At 41.1% G+C, this 25088-nt stretch overlaps 1 protein-coding gene across 1 annotated transcript; it reads right to left on the reverse strand.

The window, feature by feature from the left end:
* Positions 1-349: 349 nt before the first annotated feature.
* cdc42ep4b (CDC42 effector protein (Rho GTPase binding) 4b) lies at positions 350-21324 on the reverse strand. Its single transcript, XM_042398062.1, has 2 exons — positions 21092-21324; positions 350-4472 (listed from the first exon to the last, which is right to left on the reverse strand). Exon 2 carries the CDS (start codon positions 4291-4293, stop codon positions 3292-3294), a length of 1002 nt encoding a protein of 333 aa, XP_042253996.1. The 5' UTR covers positions 4294-4472; positions 21092-21324; the 3' UTR covers positions 350-3291.
* Between the last annotated feature and the right edge of the window lie 3764 nt (positions 21325-25088).

Consider the following 25088-nt stretch of genomic DNA (forward strand, 5'->3'; position numbering starts at 1 on the left):
GTTAAAATCAATGTCAGACTGGAGCTAACTGTAATTAGCTAACAAGACAGATCTTGCCCGTGATGTGGAATCTGTTACACACAACAAGGTTTTATCTTTCATTTCAGGGTTATTTATGTAGTATAATCCCCTCCAAGTGGGTGTTAGTTAAACTGTGGATGTGCCTGGAACTCTTTCAGCGACTCCCTCAGTAAAAATTCTTGGGCGTGCTTCAAGGTCAGATTTCGTATGAGTGTTCTGCCTGTTTTGGAAGCAGAGTGTGAATAAACTTGCATAAGAGTTTGAAAATGAAGGCGCCTACTGTAGTAACAGGCCTTCTAGAGATGAAACAAAAACAGCGGAGTCATAGTTAAAGATTACCAGCTTTCTCTTTTATTGAAAAATATAGCTGTTATTTCAAAGAAAGGAAAGTGAGGGAGGTAAATATATTAATATACTGTAAAACCAGACTGAAAAAGAGGAAGAGAAAACAGTACATACTTGGCATAACACTACAGCCACTGAATAGAAAAAAAAAACACATTCTACAGCTGAACGTTGAGCCAGTTGTTTTTTCGCAGTCCTTATCTTTTTTTGCCACTCGCCAAACCACAGCCGTCAGGGCACAGAAAACTTTTAAGCAGACCTGGGGCAGAAAGTATTCGCAAATTCCTTTATATGGTTCTGGCCTACTTAGAAGTTTCCCACAGAAAAACACAACAAGTGCCAGAAAGTTCAGACAATTACAAGAAAGTATGTCAGAGTAATTTTGTATACTTTTCCATAATTCTCTATTTACATCTTCCAAATTCTAAATCCCAAATACAATTATGCCAAAAATGTGCTATTTAGTGTTTAAGCCGCTAACATTTTTCTGGTTCTCACACTAGTACCACATAGTCACACTGCCGATAACAAAGATTGTTCACTGTAATTGTAATTGTAATTGATGGCACAAATTATATTTACATTACTTGATTAAAACAATGGCAAATAAGGAGTGTTTTCGTTCTTTTTTTAGTGTCCATTTCTTGGTGATGAACATGAGGGATTGCAGCTGCCCAAAACAATCCACAAACCACATATTTCACAATGGATCCAAAAAAAAAGTAAGACATCTTAAAATTTGGCCCATTTACATCAAAATGTGAAAAAGATCTGACTCAAATCATACTGCATATCTATACATTGGTAAAAAATAAACATAATCCAATATCCTGCTAACCTTACCCAATAATATGGTTAAAATATACTTGGCAATTACCTCTGAACTTCTCGCAACCTGCTCATGTAGACATGGTTCCAAAACAACAATAACTCAAGGCAGAATGGCACAGCATCCTGGTTCTAGCAATGTACACACCCCTGCATCAGTGTCACAACAGAAAATTCAAAGCTCCCATTTGTCAAATGTGGCAATTAGTTTTCTAACACCTAATAAAAAAAAAAGGTCAGACCTTAGTCATGGATACCAGACAGGAAAGTACCTCTCTTTCTGTCTTAATTCATAACTGAAACTGAGCCTACTGATTGAGCTTGTATTGTAAAAACCAACTAAACACAAAAAAAAGCCAAAGAGAAAGAGCCCACCTGTCTGTCCCTGACCCTGCTGTTCCTGGAGTCGTTCCAGTTGGTTGGGGGCCAATAATCCAGCACATTTAATGAGTAGACTGGGAAAGGCCAGATGATTGGTTGATTTAATCATCTGTTCCTACTATGTGATTTGTGTTGTGTAGAGGAGGTGAATTTTATCACTTGTGGTGCCAGTTCAGGAGTATCTTTCACTCTCACTGCCCCGAGACATACCTGATGCCCAGCTGCGCTCTAATAACACTTTGTACCTGTTTTACATCCTTTCTCTGCTTGTAGAGACAAGTATGGACAGATGTCTAGAGAGAAGAGATGCGTTTGGATGAAGCCATGACTATTAATTTTGATATAACCATGCAGCGACTCCCTTTCAGACATTTCTTCATCGTCTCTCTGCTGACCTGCTAATCCTACCAACCGCAGTAATGACGTGGAGTGAACACAGAAATACACATCAGTTGTAAAGTCATATTCAACCACAATCACCACTTCTGCCCTTGTCAGTTTTAAAACGTGTTTAAAAAACAGTATAGGACACGTAACACATACAAAAGGCCTCTTTTTTTTTCAACTTTTTTTTTTTTTTTTTGCAAATTAAAAAACATTCACTAACAGCGAGGGATTTTGTAAAATAGAAGTCATTGTCAACTAATACAGCCTTACCATGACAGTGATAGCAGGAGTGATGTGATTATTGACAATTTTATGTCTACTTGAGTCCAATAATTAAGTGCAATTTAGCCAATTTCTATAGAAAAAAAAATTGACCCACTCTGTAGTACCATTAAGAAATTTTGTAAGAAATTAAACATATCAGAAAAACCCAAAATCAAAACGTTTAAGACCTAGCAGTGCACATTAAGTATGATCCGTCCCTTATGAAAATTAACAAATAAATATCACAGATTTGTCTGTGAATTTAAAGAATTAAGACCTTTCCAATGATAGACAGTTGCAAAACTATAAACTACTCAACTCAAAAACAATGGGCTTCTGTAGACCAACTGCCAAATACTGTATGTACCTAAAATAAAGTAAAAATAGCAGAAATCACCCCTTAAAGTCAGATGTGGACAAAAGTATTATCTACTTTATCTATTTAGTGTCTATGCCAAAACACTGTATTTGGCAAATGAAGCTCAATCACTCCAACACACAGGGATAACAAAGCTATCTGAGTTTCACTTCTTGTCCTTTCCCTCTTCCTTCCTCAGAACTTGTACTACACATCCACATTCAGTTTGTGACCTTGCGTATCCTGTTTTTTTCACACATCACACTCCAAATGTGATTGACAGCTGGGGTACAGTTCTGTAATCTTGTGGTCACCCTTTACTTCTTAAAACGAGTGTGAGAAGGACAGGGTCTGAACACGAGAGCCAGTATTCTTTGATGATGGAGAATTTTCCAATACATACGAGTTCAAAGTGTGATGTTGCAAATAATTTGCAACAGTCACCGCCCACTTTGTGAGCCAGTCTTTCTGCACTCTAGCACACACTCAGATCACATCTCCTTGCTACAGTAGAGTGAATAAGGCTTAATTGGTTTCATTTTTGATGTTTGACAGAGATTAAATTGATCTACAAGAAGCTTAAATCAGATGCTGCCCTGCCTCTAAATCCCTCCCCTGCCTTTCCCAGCTTGCGATAGCCTCCCAACGTCTGGTCCTCCTCCATTAGTGTCCTTCAAGACTGTTCTTAGCAGTGATACCAGGTCAGCCTACACTCGAATCTCATCATCATCCTCATCCATGAAGGTGAAATCTCTGTCTTCCTCTCCACGTGGCGAACTGTACTTTGCACTGTCCGTGTCGCCGTCATGGATGTGGTACTGAGGTTTCTCCTCAGTGGCCGAGCCGGAGCTCGACACAGAGCAGCTATCCAGGTTGTGGTGGTTGTTCCTGGTGCGTAGCTCTGGGGTGTAGGGGTCCACCATGGCCTTCTGCTGGTACATACTGCGAGGTGGCCTTGCAGGGGCCTGCTCCTCCTCCTCATCATCTATGTGGGGAATGAGGGAGGGGGACCCACGGCCCTCGCTACCCTTGCCCTCCTCGTAGCCGAGGTCATCCTCCTCCCAGCCTTTCTTTTCCATCACACTCAAGATATCTCCGAGCATAGAGGGCCCCAAGTCAATGTGGAAGGACATCATAGATTCTGCGTGCTTCATCCCGCCTCCCTTGGGCATGGATGGGGGCAAATCTGTAAGTTCACCGAAATTACGTTCATCAAATTCTGCATCCAATGTCGCCATCGCTGCTGCTCCATTTACCGGCTTGGTGTCAATCTCCATCAGCTTCTTCATGGGGCTAGAGGAAACACTCTTTGGCATTTGGCCACCTCTGTTAGTATCCTCATCATTTAGGTAAGGCAGGGATATGGCGTTTTTCACATAGTTGGATGAGCCACCAGATTGCGCCATCATATTGTACTCATACTTGTCTCCCCGGTTTACTGACTGAGAGCGCTTGCTGCTTCTGAAAGTGCGGGACAGTAGCCCTGGTTTGGGGCCCGGGGAGCCCTGCTTCGTTTCCGGCTCTCTGGGTGGTTCCCCTGATCGTGTGCTAAGAAATGAAGTGTCCCCGAAGGCGTCACCTCCCCGGCCCACATGCATGGTGTGGCGGAAGTCTCCCAATGGAGCGCTGATCATCTCTGCAGTAAGGTCAACCCGAGACCGCCGCTTCGACTGGTTCGAGTTGTTCACCAGTTGCTTGAGAATAGGCATGATGGCTGTCTCTTTCTTATAATCCACAGACAGATGTGAAACTAGGTTCTGTAGGAGTTCCTTCCAGAGTTCTTTGGCAATTCTATGAGATGTTGTCAAAACAAGTAAAATTCCAGGTGTTTAATGTGTGCAGCCATTATGGTCCTCCAGCTCTGGTTTCATCTTATGGTTGGATCAGCCTATGAAGAAGAATAGAGAGCATTAAAGTCACATCAGTAGTTATGTAAAGCAAGACTAGCTCTGCACCTTGGCCGGCAATGTGGAAACATGCAATCAGTTACATCAGACAGCATTTTATTCTGATGAAAATGCAACATACTGCTTTAAATGCTTCTCTAAAGAGCTATATCTATTCATTTCTCATCACCCACTATCACATAACTCTCTGTTAAGATCATCATAAAGTATGGAAATTTGTGTTGCAAGCACTTCAAAATGAAGCTTCAATTTAGTGGTTCTAAATTAGCAAAAGCTTTTAAATGGAGAAATCTGTAAAGGTGTTATGTAATGGTGAACAAAGGGTTCCTGGTACAAAGTTCCCAGAACCCTCACCTTACTTCAAACCAGTGATAATACTCCCTGTGAAGTTTACCATGGCAAGATAAGTTCCCATTCGAATCTGTTGGTACAGTTCTTCTGGTACATTTTTGAGCTCTTTCTAAAAACCTTAATAGGCTTCTGTCACTTTCAATTTTTCAAGTGGCTGCAGTGTCCGCTATCACTGCTGTGCTTTAGTTCCCATTTAGGCCCCTGACTGTTACATAACCACCAAAACACAGGATACTGGGAGCCGGAGCGGTTCAAGCTGCCAGGAATAAAAGAATGAGGAAAAAAAAAAAAAAAAGAAGAATGAAGTGGAACAGCATTTCTTCAGCTCAGATCGACTTACAGCACAACTCAGAAAGTCCAGATCTGCTGCATTCTGTAACCCTCCTATCATCAACGGATAAAATGTTTCCACTGCCACTTTATGTTTCTCTTTCATTTTTCGCTTTTGCCTGTTCAGCCTTAAAGGTGAGATTTGAGCACCTCCAACTGAAAATTTTGGCCTGTTTATCACTGCCCTCATTTTATCTGTTCTTAACTCAACACACATCAATGGGCAACTCCCAGTACATACATGTGTCTACCAGCTCTGGAAATAGCAGTGACAGATTAAAGGCTGGGTAATCTTGATTTAAGGCAGGTAACTTTGATCCTGAGCTTCCATTGATGATCTTTGACTCATTTAACTGATAATATGGCTGATTTCAGCAGGATTCTTTTACTCAGACTAAACTGTCCTCAACTCACCAGTGAAGCAAGCCTTGAAACATGATCTTAACACAAAACCAAATGGAGAAGAGGTTGTAACGCCCACTTATGTGCTAGCTACAGTCCGCTAGCTCCATGTGTTACTGACATTAACAAGGGTTTCAATTGTTTCAGCCAGACAGCAATCCCATCATTCTCAGTGTTTTCAAACTGGAGCTGAAGCCCACGCTCTAGGCCTGAGTGCGTATTCCCCCTGTGAATGAATGGAGGCTTCACTCAACAATATTCCAAAGGAACGTCACCCATGAAAACATTTGCATCTCTGACAAGAACCCATTCAGCTGGAAAGCCAACTGTAGCACTAGAGGGAACAGAGGGGGGGTTTGAGAGATGATAAAAGCTAGTGCTGGGGTTTTTGTGTGCTCCTCTTTCTCAAGAGAGATCATCCCCAAAGAAGACTGAACTCTATCCACTGCCGAGGTTTTATCGTCTATAATCAACAACTTCATTCAAGATTTCTTCAGTAGCTCTGGTGGGGCTAATGGGGGACATGCACCCTATCCCCTACAGCAACAAAAAATACAACACAAAAGGCCTAACAAAGAGCAAATAACAAACTTAAAAAGCTTGTCTTCAAGTTCTATTGTAAGAGCCATTAGAGTTCACACCCTTAAACGTCACAACTGGAATGGTTACTGTTACGAAAGCTATTTAACAGCAACTGGATGCCAAACTATAAGATTATAGCTTAGACCAAACAAATACCAACAAAGTCCCTCTGAGCGGACCCATAGTTGTTAGATTAATGCCGTATGATCTATCATTAGCTAAACCCTTTATTACTTCACGCCTTGTGCAGTAGCCAATTAGCATCTGATGCACAAAAGGCTGCTGAATGTGTGACTGGCCACTCAAGACAACTCATCAACTAATATGTTCCTCCCTGCTGCCCATAGTTTTGTATTTCTCTATGGCAACATCAGAGCAGAGCACTGACTACCAAGCGAGCTTCCTGTCTCTAAGCCGGCCGGAGACAGAGAGAGAAAGATTTTATCCCCTACATGGAGAGATCAACTCATTCAGATGGATTAACCCTTCTTGGTGGCCACATGCAGGGCGATAAGACAATCACCACAGTGCTATAGCTGAAGGGGAATGCTTTTGATGTGCCTTGACACTAGAGGACATTCAACCTCAGCATAAAAGATGTCAGTGGGAGCTCAAATATCAAAAAGGTGCAAACCTCACACCTTAATTCATTCAAGGAAATGGCCCATTTTATGTCTGTGGGGGCCCCTTGGTGTTTGATGAGGAATAGTTTCACCCTCCTTCTCTTCTCCCTCCCAGGATCATCAAGACCCCATTATTGTAGGCATGACAAAAGATGAAATATAACCTGCAGGCAGTCCTGTCATATTCACTTCTAGGCTTTCAGTACTTTTTAAAAAGGTAAATCATGAAGAATGGCAGTGTCATGCACCTTCTACTGTTTCAAAATAACATTCCAAAGACCATTTGAGAAGTCTAAAAAAAGAGCTTTAATGTTCTGCATATTAAAACGGAGCCTTAAATGCTCTTTCACATAAAGGAAGAATATTTTATGTATCCTTTTCTGAATCTATTAACACTTTACTGCTAGACTGACAACTTACTGCTAACCTTTTCCTTTACCTGCTCCGCTCGCATTGACTGTCACTTTTCTGTCGCTTGCTCTCTCACACTCCCTCAACCACACACTCGCTACGCACGTATATTACGCATTTCCTCTTATAACAGTACCTTTCACGTAGATGTCCTTTGAAGAATGAGGAGAGGGAGGATGACTCAAAACAATTCCACAGTAAATAGGGTGTCATCATGGTCACACAGTGTGCGAGTGAAGATAATTAGTAGCCCATTGATATTTATGATCGTGAGATATTTTAGCAGCGGTGCTCATAAAATATAGGAGAACACTGCCTTTGTTTATAGCTTTTAAATGTCATGCCTGACAAAACACTAATCCTAATTACATGCTGTGCAAAGAAATCTTTTCTGTTATCCTGGAGGAAATATCTCCAATGTTTAGGATCCTTTTATTTCAGATCTGGAAAATCTGTAGATGATTTGTTGATTTATTCAGTGTGAACTGTCAGGTAGATTTTATTCAAGGATACAAGAGTTGGAATATGTTTGGTTATATATGGCTTCCAATCTTCATGTGACTATCAAATTAGGGCTGCGACTAATGACTATTTTCATTCTCAATTAATCTGCCGACTATTTCCTCGATTGATGGTCATTTCTGTCCATTGACTAATAGATTAATCGACTAATATATATCTCAACTCTTTGGACTTTTTCCCTTCATTTTTATTATTATTATTATTATTACAGCTAGCTTTTAGACATTTGCATAGTAAGGACTGAATGTTGCTGGACTATTCCAACATTTTACCTTACTGTATCTTATGTTTTTACTTTATTCAGTTATTTATTGTACACAGAAAATGGGGTATGGATTGGACTGCTGGTGCTTTACTCAGTGAGAATTTGTGACTATAAGGAGGATAATATATGACTTAGTCATAAATAAATCAAAGTCAGAAAAATGTGTCCACTTCATTGTCTGGACACAGAAAAACACATAGTCACAGCTGTGTGTTTGCTCATATATTGTGCTGACGTGGTGACCAGGGATTTCAGTCTGGCCTGTATGGCCCATACCACACATGCTCTGAGTTCAGCTGGGGGCAAAATTCCATCTCAGCACTCTTTCACAAGCTGACAGAGCTATACAGACAAACAGGTCATCCCACCAGGACACAGTGGGATGTGGACACAAACACACACACATTTGTTTGAACATGTTTGTGTTACAGCACTCAGTATACACAGAGAGGTAATAAGTATGATCTTATTTGTCTCAGTTGAGAATTTAATGCTCAGCCATCGTGCCATCCAGCGACAATGCCTTTATGTAACCGAGCACTCAAAGTGCCACATGACACCAGCTCAAACTGAGACAAGTGGTGACAGGGCCATGAATGATTAAGAGCATCTCATGTCGCCCGCAGACTCATGCGTACAGAATGACATCACAGCCACCACCATGCTCATCAGCGTTCAGTCTTGCTCTTGTAATCCTGTGGATCACAGGCGCCATACAGTCCTCGGCTATCCCATGCCACTTTCTCTCTTTCCACTCAATGCACAGGCAAAAGAGGCTTTGGCTGCTCGTCCAATCACAGCTTGACTACTATCAAGTTAACCAACAGGCATGCACTGACTGCAAGAGTGCCTTGGTTTTATTTTTGACTGCATTTAAATTTTTAAAGCAGAGACAGAGAAAGAGCCTATCTTTTATTCACAAGATAGAAGCCTCCATGCGATCTTACATAAAGTCAGGTAAAAAGCAATTACATAACAGTTATGGGACACCATATATTCTTTAGCAAGTTACCTTGATATCTATAGACTATAGTATGGATATGATGAAAAAATATGCTTCCCCAGTTCCAACCAGTGACAATAGTGGGCTTATGTATCTAGCTATTTATTCAGATAACCAATACCAGCTTTCCAAAGTACTTTATACAAGAGTTCCACATGGCAACATCGCATATCTGTGACCACAAATACCAAAATAATCGTCATATTAAGTCAGTAAATTGTACATGCATGTGTTTATCATGCTGCAACTCTCAGTGTATTTTTAGAATTGCATTTCTAACTGTGCTATAATTTTTCTTCTTCTTTTTTTTATCCTTTTGTAGCTTACTTTTATCTTCTATTTTATCATACTTTTTTAAATACTATTTAACTGTGTTTCTATATAGCCTTCTCTTTCTTTAATATCTTGTCTTAAAGCACTTTCAATTGTCTTGTTGTTGAAAGGTGATACACAAATAAACTTGCCTTGCCAAGCAGAAATTTTAGCAGTCATTTTGTGATTTTAAATACTACGATATGTGTATTTTTACATGAAACTCTTATGTAGACTGGTCCTCAGTGGTCTGTTTTAAATATATAATGCTCAAGACAGAGACTCTGCTGTCTGAGCAATAAGAAAATCTCTGCTTTGTTTAACCTTGAACTAGCCACAATCTCCTCCATTGTTCACTCCTATTGTTAGCAGCATTGATATGTAAATGAACATACGAGTTAGGCAACGCCGTCTATGACATTGCTAATCAATTAATCAATGGGGCCGCATAAGAATGGAAAAGTTCTCAACTCTGACAAAGAAGATCGGCAAACTTCATTTGTCCCGACTTGACTGAGAGGTCCGTAACCTTGAGCCCAAATATCTGATTCCCACGGGGGGAGAGGAGGCTGCCAAGTGTCAAGTCTTGGATAGAAGTTTGCACATTTTATTGACATATTTTATTTTATTATACTGTGCATATAAGTCATATATATCTCTAAATTTAATTATTTCTTACCTTACTCTAATTTTAATCACTATGAGTGCAGTTAGCTATAATGCTGCTACAGGAAGCTAGTTTCTGTGTTTACTTTTGTTCAGACTCTGTAAAAATCATGTTTATTCCTAAAGCAGTAGGAGGCTGACAGAGGTTGCCCCGATAACTGTCCGAATCTCAATCTGAATTGGTGTACCACCCATCACCAGCAAAGCCTCCATCTTATTTCACAGTATTTTTCGATGTGCCTCAAATTCCCCTCTAATCCACCTTTACTCACTACATGGATGATAAATAAAGAAATATGCTGTTTTCTCAACCTCGCCTAACACACCTGTAATACCTGAAAAGTGAATCATAAGGTCTAAAAATGTGTGACTTATACAGTGGACAACAATGTGTCGACCTATTACTGACACAAAACACTGTGCAGTTAACCATCCTTAGTTCCTTTGTACTAGCTCATTACCGCCTGCTACAGAAAAAAACCTGTTCTTCCTGTTAAACTTCCTATCTAGTCACACAGCTCTGAGGCTAACCCTGGATGATAAACAGCAGAAATATCTGGAACCCAAACAGACAAAAGGATGGGAATGTTAAGAAAAAGAAGCTGCATGGCCTCACCACCCATATGTCTAGGAACATCCCTTTTTCACAAAGGTGCAACTCTGACTATTAGAAAGTATGATCCCATGGTAAACAGATCCAACGCATGTAAACACACCTGGGGGGCACTGTACTAGGGATGTTACCAGTCACACCAGACATTTCACAAGATAATATATTTGTCGATGACGCTCAATATCTGTAGAACGCTTACTTTGATCTTCAACGTTAGATTTTTAGTTCAGATCTACCCCTTACGGCGGGTTAGTGACAGCAGGCTTCAGGCTGCTGCTGCTCAGGATCACCGGTAGGACACGTGTACAGCCGGGCTGTGGTGCACACAGATGCACGACCACCACTTAGAAGCAGAACCAGAGCAACCATAAGGAGAGAGACACACTGAGAGCAAGCTGAGCAGACAGAGAGCAGGAGAGTTTCTGCCAAAAACAAGCACCAAGACCCAGGGAGAGATGAGAGCAGCTACTCGCTAACAGCTACGTGTGTTTACAACAGAGAGCAGGAGGGAGGACAGACGTCTCACTCCGATACATTGCTGTGACTCTGCCGCTGCTGCAGATGGTCACGGAGCAGACACTTTCGGTTTACAATTGTAGCACAACAGCACAACTGAGCACTCCAACAGGTGCTGGAGCTGCCTAATGTCCCATCATTACCACCTTAACCTGTTTGTTTTGCTGATGAATTGATCAATTAAGCTGAATAAAGGTAGCTTGAGGAGTTATTGACCAGTAGTGATCATGTACGGTATATTTAGTGTTTTTATTATGTGTTCCACCGATGCAGCAATTAAAGCGGAGAAAAAAAGTGCTGCAATCCAAGGCAGTAGCAACACACTTTCTAAAAGACTGAGGAAATCTTAATTCAAGGTCCACTTACTAGCTTTTCCTTCCTTCCTTAGCGGAGTGTATTATTATGAATGATACAGTTTTATTATATTCCACTGAGGAAGGCTGTGAGCTGTGTCAAATTTGAAGAAGTGTTCCTGAGATATCACGTTCACGAGGATGAGACACATGGACAGGCGTACATACGTACGAGCAGACAACCCGAAAACGTGATCCCTCCAGCCATGGCTCCAGCATGGAGGAATAAAAACTAATTATAGAGGGTATATGTGCAAAAATAAAGTTTATAGCTTGTGGGAGTTTCCACCATTATGTCACTATATGGAATGCAAATGTGTCAAGCTGGTGGGTTCTAATAAGGCTGTTCAGGCTGGCAGAAATTGGTATGAAGTCACTTTGGAAAAGTGCATCAATATATGCAGAAATGTGAGCAACTATACAAATATTAAATGGTTTGCATAATTACATTTAGAGACTTTGGCAATGTAAGAGCAAAAAGTAACCTGAGACATGCAACAGGTTGGACTTGGACAGAGGTCAGAGGTGAGTCACTTTGAAATGTTGAGTGTTTTATCTGCTGATGACTCACAACAAGGTGAACACAATCATATTCATGTAAAAAAGGCTTTAGGAGAGAAGTTAAAACGGCTGAGCTGGGAAAATATACCTACATCAGCAGGACTGCTGCCCAAGTACTACAGGCCCTGTGTGTGTGTGTGTGTGTGTGTGTGTGTGAGTTTGTGTGTAAACTGCACTGTATCAGCCTCCAGGGCCCCAATGCCGCACAGGCAGAAACAAAACCACAGCAGGATTAAGGGCAGCGTGTTCAATGTGAGCAAATAAAGCCAGTATGCCTGGGCCGGCCCTCCACGCTGTGTGACGGGAGTTCAGGACAGCAAACACCACGCCTCTGTCCACCAAGATACACAAGCAAACCAACCACTAACTGCCTCACCAAGCCAGACCTCCTCAGTCTGACTCCAAAATCCATCTTCTATCTCTTTTGGTGTGTTGCACAAGCTCCTGTTATGACCCCCGCACACTATGTAACACAATCACCATGTGACTTTGTGGACCGATTTTTTTTTTTTTTTTAATCTTTCCAAATCCTAATATCCAGAAGCAGAGGACAGGCTTCCAAACGATTTCTCTGTGTTTCCAGTCAAGCTGGCCTTTTATAAAGCTGTTACTCCTGCATGGTTGGGCAGCGTTTGGTTGTATACTGGGTGGGCTGCCATGCTGTGCCAGAGAGGGAAAAGAGGAATCTTGGCTAAGAAAACAATAAGATAGATAATGAGCATTTTTCTTGACTGTAAAAATCCGCCTTTACGCAAAACGAGTCTCCTAAGAGTTTGTTTTGGGAAAAAAAATACCCCTCCTCTCAATGTATAAATTTACATTCTGAGTGAAAATGTGAGGGGGCACAACCTTTCCCATGTGGAGCAACATTACTGCAGGGACTTTCACAAAAAAAAAAAGGAAAGGCACAGATGGAAGCACTGAGGAAAAACACACCCTCAAAGGGGCGGTGGAGGGTGTCACCGCATTGGATTCACTCAGTCATGCCAGCACAGTGACAGACGTTCTTTCACCGTGCACTGCATGAAATGTACCCAAACCCTCATTACGCCCACAGTGGAGGGATTGTACTATAATGTGTGTGCGCATGCAGGTACATGTCTAATTAATCGCTGAAATCCTCCCCATCAGTATCTGACAAACAGACAGCATTCATGACTGGTACCAGTGGGCAGGATCTGAGCCAAGTAGTTGAATTAACCGTCCAATAGCTGTTGGATGACAAAACAAAGCAGAATTCCTACTGAGGTTTGTCCTAAAAAAAGACAGAGAGAGAGTCCAGAATGTTCTGTTACAGCGGGGACGCCAATATCACAGTTGGCTTGCACTATGGTTAATAAGTTCAAATGGTCTACCGGCCATACCCGCCATTGTTTTTCCAAATAAAGAGGGTCAGGAGTGCTAACAGGTTTGTTCTGAATGAGGAAACAAAATGTGCCAAATCACCAAAACGATAAGCCGATGCCAGCGTGACAACCTTCAGACAAACAGGGCACACGCACACACAAACACACACACAAACACACACACACACACACAAACTTTGGTGAAATCAGCAGGAGGCCTCTCAGTGCGACTGCAAGATAAGTGACCGTTTCAGCGCTGTGTCAACTTCTCAACGGCTCCCCGGCCTTTTTATCAGCGGCCTCCCCGCCGAAGCCAAACACACAAACCGGCAATAAAGACCTACAGGCACCGAGCCCTGACTGACAAGATGAGTTAATAAACCCCCGTGGTGTTACCTTTAATGACACCGGCGGCAAACAACAAAACACTCGCTGACAAAAGAGAGCTCACCGGCCCACAAACACGGCCACTTCAGCCTGATAATAGCAATTCACAACAGTTGACAAGCTGAAAAAAAACCCAGAACAGGAGAGAGATAAAGGCCGAAACATGTACACAGCGCCTTCCCTCGTAAAGCGTGTTGTTAACGTAATTGCTTCCTTGCTCGATTTACCTAAACCCACCGTGATGTGGTTAGTGCTGCGCGTTGCTGTGAGTAAGCACATACAGTGTGTGTAAGGTCTTCCTAAAGTGACTCTTAAGGAATGTCCAACTAAGCACACAAGGATTGGTTACATATCAGCAGCTCAGCTCACTGAGATAAAGTTGGTCAGTGTGCATGTGATCTATCTAATGTGAGCTAAATACTGTGTAAGCTCTAGTGACTAAGAATAATGCGGAAACGATGAGTCGGTTGATTATTCGATTCATATCGAGTCATTTATCAAGAAAAATGTCATAGATTCAGTGTTTACAACTTGACAAATGTGAGGATTTGCTACTTTTCTCTGTTTTATATCACTGTAAACTGAATATCTTTTGATTTTGGACTGTAAATTGAACAAAATAAGCAATTTGAAGAATTTACCTTGGGCTATTGGAACTCGTGATGGGGAATTTCCACTATTTTTAAAGATTAAGATTAAGATTAATTGAAAAAATGAACCTATCTAACTGATTACAACATTACAAACAAGGTACTTAAAAGTCACATCTTCACATCATACTTGTAATACATAGCTCTTCTGAAACCCACAGATCTTATTGCCAGATGACAAATGTGCCAAATTTAGAGCGCTTTCGGGAATCACTTCAGTATCATCAGTGTCATCTTACTGGAATCAATCTTCCTTTTATTTGCTTTTGTTAAAGATAACTTTCACGTTTGGTTTGCTTTGATTTGCCAGTCAAGCGACAATTTGTGTTTCCTCTGAGCTCAGAGTCTGCAAACATGATGTTTCTATTAGGGAAACATATACAGATGGCATGTTGCGTCTTGCTGTGTTTACATGTATTTGAACTGTGTGTGTGTGTGTGTGTGTGTGTGTGTGGTTGTGTGTGTGTGGAGGTATGAAAGCGTTGGTGTGTGCACAGAGTGAAGTCTAAAGTCCATCATCGGTTCCCGCTCAAACGGCCTCGTGCTTATGTTAGATAGGTTCAAGGGTCGTCAGGAAGAGTCGGCCTCTGTTCACTGAGCGACACAAAACGCACAACTCAAAAGCAAACAAACACACACACACACACACACACACACACACACACACACACACGCTCCCTGTTGGTTCAAAAGCCGCAGACAAAATGTCTCCACAGCCGAGGAACCCGCGATGTCACACGAAGTACAATAGAGGAGAAAAAACAAAGCGGTACTGAGGAAGATTGGAACCAAACCCTTCCAGGAAAAACAGAGAAATACACACAAACACACACAAACAAACTCAAAGGTGACCCACACATGAACAACACCCATTATTAACAGTGATTCAAATTCATTTCATACAAAGAGACAAAGGCCTGAGATGTTTATCTATCAAGGTATTGTAAGTTTTCAGCACAATCCATTCAAAGCACCAGATTGCTGACCTAGAAGTATCCTCTAAAGCCTCGGGCCAGGAAGATACGTGAGTCTTTATTCATAAGGAAACCAGCAATTCTCACAGGATCATCAGACGACCATGATAAGATCCCACAATAGGTCATGTGACCGTTCTCATCTCAGAAACCAGTTTCCCGGCAAAGATTTGTCATCCAGTGGGCACAGAGGTGACCACAGTTACGCAAACAGTCCTCCTTTGTCTTTTCAGTACGCTTGGGAGAGACCACCTGTTTCTGTGTCCATACAGAGCTGCAAAACAATGAGAGCTCGCTGGACTGTAAACAGGCCAAAGCCCGGACCCAAAATGGCCAGCTGCACACCGCCAGGCATGTGCGTTCTCAATACAAATGACTCAGTCGTAGTCAGGTCAACATATTGCACAACCCCGGTCCTGCTGTTAAAAGCAATATCAGTGACTAAGGGAGGAGGGGAAACTTAATGCAATCATACTTGGTTAATGCTTAACTAATGCACGGAAGCTCTGCGTTAATGTTGTCACAGATGACAGAGCTGGTGGAGGAGTGACTGCACTTGAATGTGAGCAATGTTTAGCAAAGAAAAGTAGGTCCACTGACTTCCTTATTGGACTGTTTCATTTACATCATTCGGTTGACAAATCTTATGAATATACATCACCTGCTGGGTTATTATCAGTTTCACACTGCAAAAAAATTATAATTAATTTAAATTAAACAAGGAGATGATGGTTTATTTTGCTTAAGACAAAATTTGAGGCATTTTTAGCACATTTTAAAAGCCATGTTGTTACTTGTCAACCTATGTGTTAGCTATATTTTTGTCCATAGCGGCTACTGGCAATGATAGCATTTTACTCACCACTTCCATGTTGGACACCAGCAAGAACAACTCCAGTAAAGGTGTTAGTATGCTTCAGACTAGGTGCTTGCTGGATTGTCAAACCTCTCACATCACCTAGGAATCAGGGAGGCTGCAGCCAGTACACCCATTTCATGCAGGGATGTGAAAATATCCTTGCATTAAGTGGATGTATTTGAACTTTTCATTCTTCACGCACCACCTCCTGTCAGTATTTGACCCTACAACAAAGTGGAACGCCGGTGTCGAAGAAGAAACTTTATCTTAAAGCATACGCCATTATCTCTCTTATAGGACTCCTCGAAATCATCTCAAACACTTGACATTGAGTCTGACTGAAAATAAAAACAGAAGTAGTGCGCTGGAAATCCTTGTGGCACTCGGAATCAAAGTTGAATAGTGAATCGTGAGCTGTAGGAAGCTTGCACTACCTCGTTCAAAATTGTTCTTGCTGGCATCTGTGTTTCCCAAAATCTCTACAAAGGAAGTGAAATGTTATCATGACCAATAAGCTTATCAGACAGAAAAGGTTGACCTGAATTTCCCTTCACTGGTACTAGCATACCACCAGGTCCTCATTAGTAGAGGTGCAACGGTATGTTTTGGTCCCCAACTGTCATGGTACAGACGTTACGGTTGGGTGCATGCAGTCATACCAAGAATACGCTTCATGAGCCAAACAATAACTGTCAAAACAGTTTAATGATCCACTTACTCTGACATGCGGAACTGTTTCAGTAATGAACCACTGTTGTAAGTTTACATTTTTCAAAATAAAGACCAAAATGTTATTTTCTACCTTTCTTTTTTGTACCAAACCATGACTTTTGTATACCGTTACACCCTTACTCATTAACATGCTGCAATCACAAAAAAAGCTATGACTATGTTTCAAAAATATGCCTGCATGATCACGTACTGTAAACAGAGAGGATTACAGAAGAGCTGGACAGGTGTGCCAGCTGATGATTGATGTTTTGAGAAGCTACAGAGGATGATCTGGAACTTTCGTAACGTGGGAAATACCCACCGTGCTGGCCGTGTTCGCCTTCACTGCAACTGCTTTAACACAAACATGATAATTATCTGAACCGGTTTTACAGCCTTAAACAACACAACGAGGTAAATAAACAATGACAGTTGCTGTAAGGGGGAAGGTGACGTGCCAAAAAAAATATACAGCCAAATTTTCTGAACATGTCACTATGAAGCATGTGTTTAGGAGTTGTGGAGTGATACTGATAGTGTTATCAAGCATCGAGTGAAATGCCTTCAGCGTAGAGTACTGTTACACCGCAAAGCAAAATAATTCCTGTTAAACTGGTTATTTTTCCCCCTACAATGATCACGTAACATAGACAGTAACCAAAACAACCACAGATGTGAGCTATTGAGTATCGGGTGCATACGGGTTGTTGTTCAAAACAAGAAAGAGAAAGTGGCCGTTTTTTTGTGGGAACAGCCGTGATATATTGCTGTTAGATGAGATGGTTAAAGGCCTGTAGCGTCACTCTGCCAGAGTCGGCTATGGTTTCCCTTTCAGTCTTGTGCTGAACCTTGAATGTTGATATATTTTCAAGAGGGTTTGGCCCAAAACAGCTGACGCAGTTCTGACCTCTTTAACGATTCAATAATCAAACTGTGTGATTCCAAAATCAGATCATTTGAAATACATCCACTCTAACTTATAATATAAACTTTCTAGAGAACAAAAATGAACTTACGGTCTTAGTCGACTAAGTCAGTTGTTCCTAACCTGGGCTCAGGGCCCCACAAGAGGTCACAATATAAATCTCAGGGGTCGCAAGATGATTGACAGGATAGCAACCATATTCTACCATATTTCCTCAAATCTTTGTTTTTTCTTGAGGATTATTGGATCATTTTACCTTTAAAATCACTCTTTGTTTCGCCTCAACATATTGAAGGGAACCTCTTTTTATAGATAATGATTGATGAACTTCTAGTTAATTTGTTTAAATATAGCACTGATGGAATTTAACTTTCCATTTGCTTAAAGTACAAAGTTAAATATTTTCTGCGAAACGCCTGAAGACACTGACATGATGTTGGGTTTCGCTACCTCATAAAGTGTGTTTAAGAATTAACTCAAACTTCCTCAACATGATTTCTCCTCACAGTTCAAAGACCTCGGTTCTTTCTTTCCATGCGGAGAGATTCCTGTAATTGTCTGAGACAAACCAACACTCCTCGGGTAGTTCAACAAAAGCCTCATTACTTTCCAATATCAACAGCTGAAAAAAAAAAAAAAAAATGACACATCCTTCACCTTGTAAAGTGATTAATACTTCACAGTAATTGTGAAGCTCCCACTGCAGAGCTCTGGAGAGCATTTCTGAAACACTTCCAATAATGTTATCAAGTTGTTTTCCAACGTTCTACTCAATGAAAACTGAAAAAAATTACCTTTCGTTCTGGGCAAACTGCCCTCTTTTTTTCTGTTTCTCATGAAATTATAATGAATTTCCACTCAAACATCATGTGTAAACCTCTCAAAACATGCTAAAAATAGCTCATAAAAACTTACTTGGGAGAATGTCTGGACATTTGGTCAAGACATCAAGACATTCTCCCATCCTTCCCGGATGATCTGCTATGGAGCTTGGGATAAAGGTGGGTGGATTACGCAAATAATTTTCCTGAGGCATGGGAAGCAACACGTACATGCAACATGCTGTAAGTTATCACATCTGATTCCAGCTAACATGCTCTATACATTAAACCTCCTCGGTTTTAACGAGAACCCGGGCACCTACAAATAAAACACTGACTCTGTGTTGATTCACAAGGAAACGAGTTGCCCTCCGCTTTAACAGTACGCAGGAGAAACTGCCTGAAGTTAACGTTTTCATGAGAAACAGAGTGCGAGTGAGTCTAACTACTTCTCCCCAACCCCCCACTCTTACACGCCCTCTTTCCAGTATAAAACTGTAATGACCTCAGCACAGTCAGAGTCGGGCAGGTAGCCAGCTTCCTCACTACGCAGCAGCAGTGTCCCCTCCAGACCAAACTGAAATAGCCTCCATTGCAAAAAAAAGCACAGTCAGAGATGACACACACACACACACACACACACCCACCCCTCCCCTCTGACTCTGAGACGCATACAATAGATCTTGATGGAGAGAGATCTGCCTGGCAGCTCTGGAGAAGCCTTACACTGAGGAGCTGGAAGGCCTGGAGCGTGTGTATGTGTGTGTGTATTTGTGTGTGTGTGTGTGTGTAATAATGCACCACTTCTATCAGAGGAAAGTCACAAAGAAGAGCAAGAAAAGTCAAACTCACTGCTGGCATGATGTCTGACCTTGGCCTTAATCTCTCTACTTAAAAGCGTCTCATTTCTCCATCACATCAGAGTGTTGGGGAAATAATTCATCAAGCTAAATGACAACTACTGACAGAGCTTAGGGCTGTTGTTTTGGGTGTGGTTGTGTGTATGCAGGAGGGGGTCAAAGGGCAGGAGCCTGACAACGCCAAGCCCATTACTCAATATGTCCACTTCAGTTGAGAGTGATGGTTTAACGAGAACAAAAGAGTTGATTACTGATGATACGCGAGGAATAATGAACGTTATAAAGCAGACCCCGCATACTTTATGGTCAGCGTAGTTAAAGTCAAGCACACACTATATTGCCTTCAATTAGAGCGTGATGAATGAGGCCGGGCAGGTATACAGCTGTGATGGCAATCCTAGAGTAAATTACCCAGTTCATCAGGCGTGATGACCACGAGGAGGCAAGCGCCAGCGTCTGTAAACACAAACAGGAACAACAAACTAATGGAGCGGGAAAGCAGACAAATTTGAGAGGGGGAGGGATGACAGTGAAAGTAGCTGCGTTTGTTTGTTGAGCTCTTGGTAGAGATTTCCAACTCCAAACTGTGTTCTCGCTGCAGAGTATTAATGTTACGTAACTGTCAGTGAAGAGGACTGATGCTTCTGAGTCCATCTGCTTCGCTCTGATTAAACCACATCCTGTCCTGAAAATGGTAATTTGGGACACTTATTTTAGACAACCTGGCTCCCACTATGGGGTAATCTTCAACCTGAATAAGTCAATTATTATGAGTCCAGAGGACCCTTAGGGGCCCTTAATGGGGCTCCCGGGGGTCCCTCCAAAAATGATGAATAGTTCAATATCAGTATTATTTAATTCCCTAGAATTAAACCCAGTCAACGACTCATTTAATCTGTTGATTTTGTTTTCGGCCTTGCATCTAGAATAGATGATTATGTAAATGTCTAATGAATTATACAAAGCATAACTTCTTGTAAAACGGGTGCTCTGTGCCAAAATCTAAATGAGGTAATTTAAAACTTCAATATTTGGAGATTCCTTGACATGAAAAAAAAAAAAAGATTTCAAATAGCAAAGTTCACAAAGTTTAACCAGACATAGAATCAATTGTAAAGCAACTTTTGACCCAAGTAGATGCTTCTTTTATGCTTAGGTGGTGACTTTCATAATGTTATGGTTTTGCCCTTTTACTTTCTGGTCTTCTCCAGGCTCATGGGGGACAGAGAGGACGCCAAAGAGCTCATTGTTGTGTCTCCATACGGGACAGCCAAGAGCCTGATGCGACTGCCAGGCGCTGATTGTCCTCTAGCAGATTTGACATTCAAATGAGATGCAGATTTCACACCGTTTGCTTTTTTTTCTTCCTTTTTTTTTTTTTTTTTTTTTTTAGCTTCAACCTATGTTTGCTGTCCGGCTTCACAGACTAGTCTGAAAACTATATTAGACACACTTGCTGTCGCCGTGTAATTAATAAAAGTCGAGTCTAATGCAAGACGACAGTACAGCTTACTTCACCGCTAAAACTATAATAGTCACACCATGAAGAAATGTTACCTTTAGGGTCCGAGCGACTGGGAAGTTTCAGGTTGTATTCCACTCAAGCTTTCGTAAACACAGGAGAGCAGCGGAACTGGGAGGAAAAACCTCTGCGTCCTTCCAAATTCAGGTTAGTTTCCTCAGCAGGAGAGCGGCAGAGTTGCGGCAGGACAGTCCCCTAGTCGATGCTCCAATGTCCGTAGTTTGCATCTGCTGTGTGGCGCACAAAGCGGCCCTCCCCCTCCCTGCTCGCTCTCTCTCTCTCTCTCTCTCTCTCTCTCTCTCTCTCTCCCCCCCTCCTCCTCCTCCTCCTCCTCCTCTGCTGGAGAGCACCACCTCCTGCTGCGTTTTAAAGGGACAGAGCCCCATTTACCCGTTTACCCCCCTCAACACATCACAATAGGCAGAACTTCAACTTGGTGGGGCTCCCAGGCCATTAGTTCAAGACTAATGGCGATGAAATAAGATCTTCAAATAGTTCCGTGAAAAACACACCAGTTTAAAGGAATAGTTTGGGCTTATTCGCTTTCTTGCCTAGACTTATGAGAAGAGTCCAATACACTTTTGTAAAAGTATAGAGAGACTGGAAGCAGAGGGAAAACTAGCCTGGCTCTGTTCAAAACTAGCAAAATAAGTCTATTAGCACCTTTAAAGCTCATTAATTGGTATGTAATATCTTTGGCGTTTACAGACTATTTCTTGGCTGAGTGCAGTGACTTGAGTCACCTTTTGGTTGACTCAACCAGAAGAGACTCCAGCAGTTACTATGCCAAACCAGTAAATAGTCTGACACATAATCCCCCCTGAAGAACCCCAACTTTCTCATTTGTACACTTTTTTGTACAAATTAAACAAATAAAGATAACATATTAGTGAGCTTTAAAGGTGTTGGTAGGTCGATTTTTTTTTTAAATCTTTTGGACAGGCTAGTTATTTCCTCCTGTTTCCAGTGTTTGTGCTAAACTAAGCTAACGCCACGTGGCTGTAGATTCATATTTACCATGCAGACATGAGAATGGTATCAACCATCTCATCTGACTCTGGACTAGAAAACCGACATGGGCGTTTCCAAAAAATGTCGAACTATTCCCATAACTCTCCCTCTGTAGTTATTTGCTCTCTAAACTGGACTTCTTCATATTTTGGAGTGAATCATTTGAACCAGCAGATGTTGAAAGAGGAAGTCAATGAATGTATTTCACACAAGCACAGTCTGTGAGAATTGGAGATCTGTGTGTTATGGCTTTATTATGTCTCCTGAAATAATTGGTGGACGCTTAAAATTGGATTTGTTTGCATTCATATTGTATGTAATGGGTTTCTTCCTTAAATTAAAGTATATATATAATAATCTATACATACATACATATAATAATAGGCAGATTTTAGACTTTAGGTAATATAATAATATGGTAATTTTTAAAAAAGTATGCTAACAACCCCATTCTTTCTCATGATTGCCACAACACACAAACTTTAATACACATGACCATGTAGGCCTAGTACCTGTAACAGGTATTGACCATGAACATAGCCCATAAAGTTCAGTTCAAATTAATGCTCCTCTCATTCATGATTTGTAGCATAAGGGCAAGTGTACTGCAAAGTAGCCCATTACTATAATTAAAGGTCCAGACATATTGATTTATATGATCACTAACTCATAATATCTATGAAGGTAATTAGGGTAGACGTGGTGCCCTTTACAGCAATTATTTTTTGACAATCTCCAAATTGCATTAAAAATGGCCTTTAATTTCACACACACAAAGCAAATTTACGACCTTTGATGCGTAACACATTTAGGTCATGTAGAAATGAGCTTGTGCTTGTCTGGTTACAATACTCATCTGGTCCTCAGGTGTGAACTTCCACTTTTGTTACCCCACTGACGCCCACCTGTCTATTAAAGCCTCCTTCGGCCACCTGTAAATATCATCAGGTCTTATATTGTTACACGATGGACCAATTAGTGGTGAAGTGTTTTATGGCAGCTCTGTTTGGTTGCCTCAGAACTTCAGTGAGGTTGTGCAGGAACACAAATCTTTGATGACGCATTACCCTGAAGTGGGCCCCTTATTCAGTTATTACTTCCTTGTGTGGCTTTGTCTTATGCGTTATGTAATGCATACAGCCTGGAAAGGCTACAGTAAGAAATTGGGACATGAGATACTCTCTTGTCAACAACAACAAACCAACGCAGGGATAACTCCAAATGGCATAGAAACAATTGTGACCAAATATGACTTCAACAATTTCAGCAATTTATGTCACAATTTCCAGTTGCCTCACATCTCTAATTAAATCTTGCCTGAACCAAACCACATACTGTGGAAAGTAGAGTCTGTCCAAACTGCAAGAAGAGTGAGATTGAAGTTGGCTTGGGCGAATGGACTCGCCAACATGGTTATGAGCACACAGCATCATTTTTGGGCTCTTTATCATAATGCACATTAAGTTAGAAACCAATTTTAGGCATCCACCAAACAGCACATTACAAAGGCATTCGTGAACAGCGCTCAGGGAACATCCCCTTTCTCAAATTAGTATCCTTTCTCCAACTGCCAGTATATCCTCTTCAAATCCCCAAACCACCCTCAGTGAAGCTCACAAATGAGGCAATTAAATTCAGGGTTTCAACTCCTTTGAACTACACCTTCTGTCTGAATCCTTTAATATCCCAACCGTGGGTTCTCAAAGCTCATCAGGGCTATTTAGTACCTTGGGCTCCCTTTTTAACAGGGACCACCAGCTCACTCTTTACTCTGTCATTCATTTCCTGAGGGAGAGAGAAGGAAATGAACATTTCAGCGAGTGAAATACCTTCCTGTCTGTGATTCTTCTGTTGGAGAGAAATTTCCCATGTGTTTTCAAAAAAGGGATTAGCGCTCTGGATGTGCTCGTTCCAATTCCCTGTTCCATCCCATCTAATCTCCTCTCTTCTCATGCCTATGTGTTTAGTAGGTTAGCCCTGGATCAAGTTGACTGTGATCCAATTAGCATCTAACACCATCTGATACTGTACATGCACTTCTGTCATGCATGTATATGTGTGTTAGTTTAGTTCCTATTTAAAAAAAAAAACATTTCTGTTCCATCGTTACTAACAGGGGTATCCCTTAACTCCAGGTATCCCTTAATGTGATGGGTTGAAAGGTCCAGCAGAGACAGTTTAGTTGGTAAAAGAAGAAATGATGAGCTAATGAATGGTTTTCCAGGAGTGGAGAAAAAAGATGAAAAAGTCAGGAGGGGACATTTGTAACCAAATAACAGGATTTCACAGCATCTGCACTGATCCAATTTATTGATGCCCTTAATAGACCTAAGGTTAAGTAGAATTTCATCAACTAATTGGCCACTGACTAATCCAACACAAACATTTAAACACACAGCACCGCTGACATGTTATTCACACTAGCATTTTTGCATGTTTTATATTTTCCATATATGTTTTTATGACATGTCACTAAATGTAACATGGTTTTTGTTCTGATTTGATTGTGATCAAAGTTGATGTGATAAACATGATATGATATCCTGTGCATGTAAGACTTTTATTGTTTACTATGTTCAGACTAAATACTGGTGTGGACATTTTGCTATAATTACCCGTGAGAAGCTGAAATACAAACCAAAAAGTCCAGTTTGTCTAAGTTTGAGGACTAAATGAGACATGTTTGAAGGTTTATCAGATACTAAACCATTGCACTTGTATATTATACTTGCACAATGATACATGTTATGTGCTCCAAGGTATTCTATCTGCAATAAACTGTACATTTGCTCAGATGTGTTACTTCTTAGCTAAAAACTTACTGAAAGACAGCAAAATCCACATAAATAACTACGATGCGATGACTTTGTCACAGATAGCTGGTTGCTGAGCTTTTAATATAACAAACAGTATTTATATTTAGACTGAACTGATCAAAACAGCTTGACAAGCAACAGACTGGTTTTACTTATAATCCAAGATAACTTAAAAAATGAATGAATGACATACAGCACTCATTAA

Source organism: Thunnus maccoyii, chromosome 20 (genome assembly GCF_910596095.1).
Source record: "Thunnus maccoyii chromosome 20, fThuMac1.1, whole genome shotgun sequence".
Lineage (NCBI taxonomy): Eukaryota > Metazoa > Chordata > Actinopteri > Scombriformes > Scombridae > Thunnus > Thunnus maccoyii.

What these genes read in the sequence shown, in the direction of transcription:
- cdc42ep4b (XM_042398062.1), bottom strand. Translation starts at nt 4,293, where the DNA reads ATGCCTATTCTCAAGCAACTGGTGAACAACTCGAACCAGTCGAAGCGG.